Here is a 9,754-nt window from a genome sequence, read left to right as displayed (position 1 = left end):
GGTAATCATTTTTCATTGCTTATTGTGAGATAGAAAATTACCCTGACTGTGCCACTTTGCGTTCAATCTCTATATCTTCCCACAAGCACAGCTGGTTTGCTACGATCCATCATCCGCAGGTTGCACTTGCACCAGTCTATGGTATACTTGGTGTAAATGATGCGACTAGACATAATGGTAAAGTGGCATACTTACCGTTATGTCTAACACTGCATACTGTATCCCACAGGTTCATCAGTACACTCTCCCTGACCTTCCCCTACATAAGAACACCCAGCTGTAGCTAAGTTTCGCCTCCTCAGTTGAAAGTTGAGATATAATTAAAATATGCATCAACACAACTTACATGCGTTCAGCTGGAGAGCATATGAATGACGCTCACCTCAGTTTAGCTTAATCATCAGAAAACAATTTATGTTCAAGAAAATCGCTATCGCACCAGTCTACAGCTCAAAATTAGACATTTTATAGTGCAAACATAGAGGTTTCATTAGTAAAGAGCGGCTATCACACCTTGCAACTAAATGCGGTCATCACTTAGAAGGCTTATAAAGCAGGAGTGACAGAATGCAGCATTAAACACTGATTTTTTTTAAAGCTGAACAGTATAATTCAATCATTGGCACCAGTAATGGGCACAGTACTTGCCCTGTATTAATGTAGCAATAGCTTTTATAACAATGTAATAACATACTTTATGCATACCTCCCAACATTGACTTGCCACCAGGAGGGACACTTCGTGCGCCAGAGGAGTGCATCCAAAATATCGGGGGTGTGGTCTAGTGGCAAGCGTGTGGTCTATTCCCAAGAGGCCACACCCCCTGTTTTTACCGCTGTGGCGGATGGCTAGCAGCTCCGTGAGCTACTGGCTATGTCCCCAGCTCCTCAGGCTGCAGGAATAGATGGGAGACCGGGGGGGGGGGGGGCAGAAACCCAACTGCCCCCCCCCCCCCACCATGGGTCACTACAGGCCCCAGGTGGGATGGTCCCCATGAACTGGGACATTCCCGCAAAAAGAGGGACAGTTGGGAGGTATGCTGAATGCCAAAAGGAATATTTTTGGTATGCCATGCTGCACTAAAACCCTTTAGCATGTTAGCACCCCCCCCCCCCCCCAAAAAAAATAATAATAATAATTTTTGCATTTTTGCATACACCTGAGATGAATAAACAGTCATGACAGTCAGGAAAGCATGTGCAGGACAGTGCTGCCTGTAGTGGAACAGCTAGGAGATATGTAAGACACATTATATATATTTAAACATTGATCTTCGTAACCCACCTGGAAATAATCTAGTGCAAGGCCCATCTCAGTATATTTAAGTATAAACATTTTGAGAAACCAATAAATAAAAAGCCATGACTTTAATGTAGACCTTAGAATAGGTATTAAAGATACTAATAGCATTTCTTATTTAGTAATGGCAGACATTAAAACTGAATTAATTATTTAAGCAAATTCTTCATTAAAGACACTAAGGACCAGATGTATCAAGCTTCAAAAAGTGATAAAAAGAGTGATAAACATCTAGCCAATCAGCTAATACCTGTCATTTTTCAAACACAGCCTGTAACATGGCAGGTAGGAGCTGATTGGCTCAGCAGTACATGCTGAGGCGAATGAGTTTGGGCTGTGCATTTCCAGTGATATAGCAACATTGGCTATACTGCTGCCATTATACACCCCAAGCAGCACTATAACCCAAGCACAATGTTAATATTAATAAAAAAAAACAATGATGAATATTTATATCAATACGACAGCTATGTTTCACTATTAAGTAATTGTACTCAAATTGAGGTTCTTAAAGTTTCAATAAAATAACTAATTCAATAATGCAAAAAAGAAAATGGAAACCTGAAATTACAACAACATTTGGCATAACTTACTCTCTTTTAAAATTACATATAATTGGAAGGAAAAACCTTTGCAGACAGTTATTTGTCCTGAAAACAGTATGTTAGTATTTGCCCATAATTCAAGTAAAGTAATGACACTGGTTTGTGTCAGTATTAAGGCATTATTATTGTATTATATTTTATGAACTACATAATTACATATAAATTGAGGTATTCTTGGTTTTATAAACTTGCAATGTATGCCCTTCTTTAAGTCATATACCAGGGTTTCTTAACATTCTTTTATTATATACTCACTTTTGTTGGTAATATTTGCTCAAGTACTCCCTAATGTAAGTTAATACAACATACTGTACGGTACTTGTGTATTATCACGGCACCCACGATGTTCATCATACTGCATCTCATCGCATGCAATATAGCGGCATGCGATGCATGCGATACGATTTTTAATTGTACAAGCATCCTGATGGGTGCTTTCAATGTTAAATGCACCCCCATTGTCAATGCCACCCCCACTATCAACGCCAACCCGAAGCGTGGCGAGCGTAGCGAGCATGAGAGGGGGCGGCGGTACGCGTCCTCCGACCTTTTCATACTCCCACTATCCACGACGGCGTGGAGTTGATTTTAGATAGTGTGGCGAGCCCGAAGCGTGGCGAGCGCAGCGAGCCCTGCGAGGGGACGCGGAATACTTTTAAAGTAATCCGCGTCCGCTCGCCACGCTTCAGGCTCGGTTCTAAGTTCAGCTCCACACGACGTGGATAGTGGGGGTATGAAAGGGTCGGAGGACGTGTACAGCAGACCCCCGCAGGCTCGCTGCGCTCGCAACGCTTTGGGTTGGCATTGATAATGGGGGTCGCGTTGACAATGGGGGTGCATTTAACATTGCAAGCACCCATGAGGGTGCATGTACAATTAAAAATCGCATATATATCGCGATATTTAATTGTACATTCCGGGTCATTTACCACGAATATCGCATCGCATACCTTATTTAGTGGTATGCGATGGGCGCCGTGATAATACACAAGTACCTACTGTACTCTCAACTGTATAAAATTTTAGAAAAGTTAACCCATATCGCTTTAAGGGCAACTGAAATATTGGTGATGTGCAGCTGCACAGATCTGGGGCAATTTTAATAGGTCAGCAGACTGTCTTTTCATATGCTCATCTATGGGGTATAAAGGAAAATGTTTGTAGCCCCTAGGTGCATTTGCTTCAATGGTTCCACTAATTGAATTGCCCCCTAAATGTTTAAAATAATCTACCCTTGGTCTACTATGTTATACCAATTTTGAAAAAAGTAATTAAATAGGTTAAAGTCCCTTTCAAACCATTTTGAACAGTTCCTGTTAAGAAACCCTGCCATACATGTGACAGTAATAGTAACAGAGCACACAACACATATATACTCCATAAAAATAAGCAAGTATTAGTAATTAAAATGGGAAACCATATCCAAATATGAGCTGAGATTCATTACTGTGTAGAAAGTAATTGCATTACAGTTGCTGGTACATTATCAAGCTAATTAAAGTAATTATTGACTCCAATTGTCATGATTAAATCTTTGTAACTTTGTATGTTAAAGCAAGAGGCAAGTTGCACTATTCATAACTGTATTTCTGTTCAAGCTCAACACATTTTGGAGTATTATTTTCCATTTAGAATAATATAAGGTTGACATATAAGCAACATAGTTCAGGCAAAATAGAATTTTTTAGACAAACGGAAATATATATATATATATATATATATATATATATATATATATATATATATATATATATATATAAACTGTTTGGATTGCCACACCGTTTTCAATAATAATACCACAAAACAATATAAAATATAAAAGTCACTGTAAAATGTCAATATTATATACATTGTAAACTGTACAGCTTGCAAACACAAAAAGCAACAAGAGAAAGGTGCTAGCTGTAAATTATTGTGGTTTACGGTACAGTACATTTGATTTTCAACATTCCAGCTTGCACACCTGTGGATAATATATAGATGTTTCCTACTTGAAAGAATGAGGAAAGACATTCCCCCCCAATTTATTTATTTTTTATCTCATCTGTTTATATATTTAAAAAAAATTGTGCTGAAAAAAGTACATCTTCGCTTTTACATATATAAACCCCACTAACATTCATCGTAATTATAATTATCAGTTACTTATATCTGCCACTATATTCCATTGTGATTTGCAATTGGGAACAGTTATAAAATGTTTCTGGGTAATAACTGACAAATACAAATGTGACTGAGTTCATAGGTTCAATTCCCACCATAGCCCTCACAATGTTGAGTTTGTATATTCTCCCTGGAAGTTTTATTTACTCCCGACCAAAATTAACCCTAGTGTGCAAGTAGATATGTTTCAGGCAGACAAGATGGGTCAAGTGCTTATCTCCTGTCAAATTCTACATTTCTTTGTTTATAGAGGTGAGAAGGCCCTGATTGCAATTTAACAATACTATAGGAAAGTCAACATTGATAAATAGAAAGGTTCTACCTATTGCATAATGGGCTAGACTGATTGTAGAGGTTATTTTTGGGATATTTGTAACAGTCAGCCTTAGCCAAGATTGATGGGGTTTTTTTAAAGGTTTCTGCGTTATGTTAATAAGCAGCTCTTTTAATTGGTTACTGTGAAGAAATTAAATAGAGAGCGCTAATTTAAATATATGATTTCTGAGATAAAAAATGAGTTAATGTAGCTGAAAAGTATATAAAGAGAAATATATATAAAGAGTGGTACCGACGCTTCTAGGTGTCACCTAGACGCGTGAGTACCACTCTTTTATATATATTTCAGCTACATTAATTTTTTTTCTCAGAAATCACATAATTTTAAATTAGCGCTCTCTATTTAAATTCTTCACAACCTTAGCCAAGAGTCAAGAGGATGTGAAAGTGAAGAAGTAAAATATGTAAAGTTGTGTGTGGACCATTTAGAGGGGACATAATTATGTAGGACAGCCTAGGGAGGGGTGGTTCTGGATATGACTTCCACCACCTTTCCAGGACCACTTTAAGCCCTGGACATAATTTTAACCTTAAAAAATTATGAGTTTTTAGAAAGGAAAATATATCTTTTTAATATTTAGGAATTTATCCATAGAAACCACTGGGTCCCCATTCTTGCAGCTCTGAATAGAAGCATTATATAGGTTTTCAAAAAAGCTAGTACTATAACAGTGTTCACCAGAGGTATTTATCTTTTAGATCCAATATGGGTAAGATATTTTTTTAAATGAAATAGTTCTAAAAAATATTATATTATATCATCATCATCTCAGGTGTGTCTTTCACCTTAGCATTGGATGCTGGGACACACAGTAGTTGAAAACAATTATTTTCAGAACGGATCACTATTATCCACAGATGTGTGCAGCCTTCTAGATTTCAATCAACAATTATAATAAAATAATTAAAATCACTTGATTGTATAAAATATCTATTACCAGTGCTGATCCCACGTGGATGCACTTTATACACACATACAGACTCACACACACATTATGTGTGTATATATATATATATATATATATATATATATATATATATATATATATATATATAACATTTGCCAATGCTACATCATAAATAGAGAAGGTAGAACAAGCGCAAGGTCAATATTAAGGAAGTGTAATTATTCCACAGGATGAAAGGAAGAGAGCAAAAGTCCACAGCTGGGATAGCATGCATTTTGTGCCACAGGCAGAATTATAAATAGGTCTTTTACTTGAAGATTTGGTTTGGCTTGGATCATTTCCATCAATTTTCCATTGTACAACATAATTCTTCTTTAATGGATCAGATGCATTCCCTAAGACAAAGAGTAAATACCCATTAAATGAATACATAAAATGTGTCTTAATATCTTAATTATTTCACATGTATTCAGGTAAAACACAATATCAAACTATGATTGCTAGAGATCCATATTTAGGGCAGTAAGTGGGAGAAGTTCCAGTCCAAATCTTAAATTGTACAATGTATACAATGGGGTATATCCAATGCTTTCTGCGAGCTGTGACAGTGAGCTATCACTCGCTATCACAGATCACAGGGTCAGTATTCCACTGACCCCCTGCACACGCCATTTCCCCCATCGCTAGGTTTTTGGAGCGATGGAAAAACTGCGTGCGCGGGCGCTAAAACAGCGAGGCTTGCGCCTAAATTCAGTGGGCTCCCTGTATTAGCTGCGAGCCTCGCTATTTGGGAGAATCCTTGGGTGAGTGGCTGGCGAACAGTGAGGATTGCTTGTATTCGGCAATCCCCGCCGTTTAAACCCCCCGTAGGCGGTATTGAATACACCCCAATATAGAGCAGGAGTGGCCAACCCACGTCCTTGAGAGCTACCAACAGTGCATTTTTTTCTAGGCCATCGGTGTATCTGTAGAAGTTGTCGTTAGGAATGAACACAGCACACATTTGAAAATGTGACAGTAATGACATCTGTCATCACCTAGTCATAGGTGGTCTGGAAAACAGGAACTGTTAACTCTCGAGGATCGGGTTGGCATGGGGAGGGGGATCTTGAACTGCACACCTTAATTGCAACATAATGACATGTGCTATCATGCTGAGACTTGTAGTTCCACACAGAAAGAAAAAATAATGCTGTGCACACACTAGTGGTATTACAAAGAAAAAGGGCTAGGGGTATTGCCTTTGCACAGGCTGCACGTAATCAAATAATGATATACAAACAAATATTTTGACAAAAAGTCCACAATATGATTTGTATGATACGTATGTTTCAATTAAATTTAATACAGTTCAATTGACACATCTTTGTAAAGTGACAAGGTTGCATCTATTATAGTTAACATGGCTATTAAATATTAACAAGTGTTGCTTATACCTTGTGGAACCCTAGAGAATTCAGAGATTCACTGTTAAGCTAGGATCGGCGGCAGGATCGCATCCCAGCAACGATGGCCCAATTCAGAAGCAATCCAAGAGATTGCTTCAGCACCAGGGGAGACTCAGAGGGTCCAATGCGATGTGCACAGGACAGCGCATTGTATCGGACCCCCTGTCAGTCACCTGCAATTTGGGATATCCTGTTATTGATTGCTGCAATGACAGGAGAAGTACCCAAATTGCAGCTGAAACCGCTTTCATATAAAAAAATGCAGGGTCGCACCAGGACTTTGAAACGGTTCAGTCCCGGTGTGACCCTGCATTTTGCGCTGATGTCATGCGAGGGCGAGTCAGAGCGGGGGCAGGGGAGGAGGCAGCACTTAGAGCTGGCGCTGCTCCAAGCACTGCCTCCTCCATAGTGTGAACAGGAAACGGGTCGCTCAACACGATTAATCCGTTCACACTGCAAAGCAACACGGCAACGAACCCGCAAGAACCCTTCTTTTTTACTTGTTTATATTGCCGTGTTAATACCGGTGACCCCTTTCACATCGCACCAATTATGGGTTGAACCAGCAAGAAACCGTCAGGAACCCAGAAATTAAGTATGGTGTGAAAGGGGTATGAATTACCGTGTATGGGGAGCCTTAACTCCTTGGGCTTGAGATTGATGGAAATTCCTTGGAGAGAGGCACGGTTACAAACAGGATATGAAAAACAGTTGCATGAACACTGCTAATTATTGAGAAAGTGATATTGTTATACAGTATACCAAACTGGTTTATTTTAGTTTTTGTGTTTATCTGGGTTTGTTTTTCACTATCATCCTATCACAGTATGATGCATATTAGAGCTGGTGTTTAATAACTCTCATTTTGTTTTCATAACATTGTACTCACAAATGTTTAATTTTGCTGCAGGGTACTAGGATTATTTACTAGCTTACTAGTGTGTTACAATGTTACCTGTTCTCTAGATCTACTGATTATTTTTGTATATTTTATAATATTGCTTTGATTTTGCAGGGCCCCATCTTTAGTTGCAATTGACGAAAAGGGCTCTCTGGAGCTCATCGTTTTCTTGATGAGAGCCACCATTCTGTGTTTTATATTTTTATATATATATATATATATATATATATATATATATATATATATATATATATATATATCAGACCATACGGCGGCACTCCTCCAAATAAAGATATTTCATGCAGTTGTATACATCAGCGTTTCGAACTTTAATAAGCAGTTCTTCTTCAGGATACATGAAGAACTGCTTATTAAAGTTCGAAACGTTGATGTATACAACTGCATGAAATATCTTTATTTGGAGGAATGCCGCCGTATGGTCTGTTCTATTGTGAACCTCGCTGAGGTTTGTGGAAGGCACCTCATTTTGTTCCGGTCGTGGTTGTGCTGCTCCTATATGGACTGTATATATATATATATATATATATATATATATATATATATATATATATATATACACACACATACATACATACATACATACACACACACACACACACACACACAGTATGTGCATATAATTATACTTTTAAAAATATATACTGTACTAATATACTGTTTAAACAATGTGCCCATAGACTGTGTTGCACAAATCTGGGAATGGTGCATGCCGTGGATTTGTGTGATTATATATATATATATATATATATATATATATATATTCCACAAGTATCGGCACTCCCCTGTAATTTACTCCGGTGCCCATCCAAAGTAATAATAGTAATAATAGTATATTTCAAAGGCTGATGTCGCTCAGAGATTAACCTGGTCTTGATAAAAGGGTTCAGTCCCTGAAACGTTGACCACATCAGTGCTGTTGCGTTTTTTCTTTATTAATCTCTGAGTGACATCTGCCTTTGAAAATATACTATATATAGGTAGGTAAGAATTAGTGACACTCGGAGTCTTGGTAAAGTGCAAAACGTTTTTATCCAATAAATATGGTGCAAAACAGATATGGTTATCTGTTTTGCACCATGTTTATTGGCTAAAAAACTTTTTGCACTTTACCAAGACTCTGAGTGCCACTGATTCTTACCTACCTAACAATGCTTGCAGAAGGCCCCGGAGCAAACAGACTACAGTAGGAGCGAGTGCCGGTCCAACATATATATATATATATATATATATATATAGTAGCTTGTCTAAGCTGCCTATTTAAGTATAAATTCCCATCCCTAAGGCTAGGATAGATGCCATTGAGCAGCCCCAGTTAAGGCTTTGTGTTTGGTTATTGTAATGTATAATGTAATCACACAATCTTGCATTGTATGATTGTGTGTTAAGAGACATCATAATCCTCCATAGCGCAATTGGACGATATTCCTATCAATCTTGCCTGTCAAAATCAGTTAATTTCTCCATACACACTTTAACAGAAGTTTGAAGGGTTAAGTAGTGTACACATGGTGCAATTTACTTTCTATTTAATCTCAATTTGATCAGGATTGAATTGTATTGAGCAATGTAAACTATATGGTGCAGATCTGTACTATATAGTCTTGCCAGCACAGTCTAGTTTTCTATTTGATTTCCATGCTGCGTATTGGGATTGATCAAATGTGTTTGATTTTGATTCGATTTTGCTTATATAAGCAAAATCGAATTGTGAAATTGACCAAATTGAACTGTGTGTAAACCACATTAGAACAACCTGTTGCCAACTCCATCATCAGTATATCCACATATTTACATATTAAATAGGGGCCCCACTGCACTGCTTTGCCCGGGGGCCATAATACCCTTAAGGTGGCCCTGGGTGGGTGGGGGTTGATGGAATACGGGTGGGTGTAATGATGCAATTGTGTCGTCATATCTCTTTCCCTCACAACACACTGCCATTATTACTGGCATTGTGAAGCAGTGGGCGTGGCCATGATGATAAAACTCATCATGAATTGCATCAGCAGCAGGCCAAACCGCCCACATTTTTGTTCCGGTAAGTAGGCAAGTACAATAGATAGAAGTGTTTAG

General features: G+C 38.1%; 1 protein-coding gene across 1 annotated transcript in view; it reads right to left on the bottom strand.

Annotated features, from left to right (window-relative positions):
• Nucleotides 1–9,754, bottom strand: part of LOC146074120 (A disintegrin and metalloproteinase with thrombospondin motifs 2-like) — a 301,085-nt gene that overhangs the window by 22,750 nt on the left and 268,581 nt on the right. The window contains exon 21 of the mRNA XM_083181900.1: nucleotides 5,623–5,706. Within this exon, the coding sequence (XP_083038026.1) occupies nucleotides 5,623–5,706 (84 nt within the window). The remainder of the gene's footprint in view (nucleotides 1–5,622; nucleotides 5,707–9,754) is intronic.

Source organism: Crinia signifera, chromosome 4, assembly GCF_055691185.1.
Source record: "Crinia signifera chromosome 4, ASM5569118v1, whole genome shotgun sequence".
Lineage (NCBI taxonomy): Eukaryota > Metazoa > Chordata > Amphibia > Anura > Myobatrachidae > Crinia > Crinia signifera.
The sequence above is the reverse complement of the archived record's forward strand: the minus strand, read 5'-3'. Positions and strand labels throughout refer to the sequence as shown.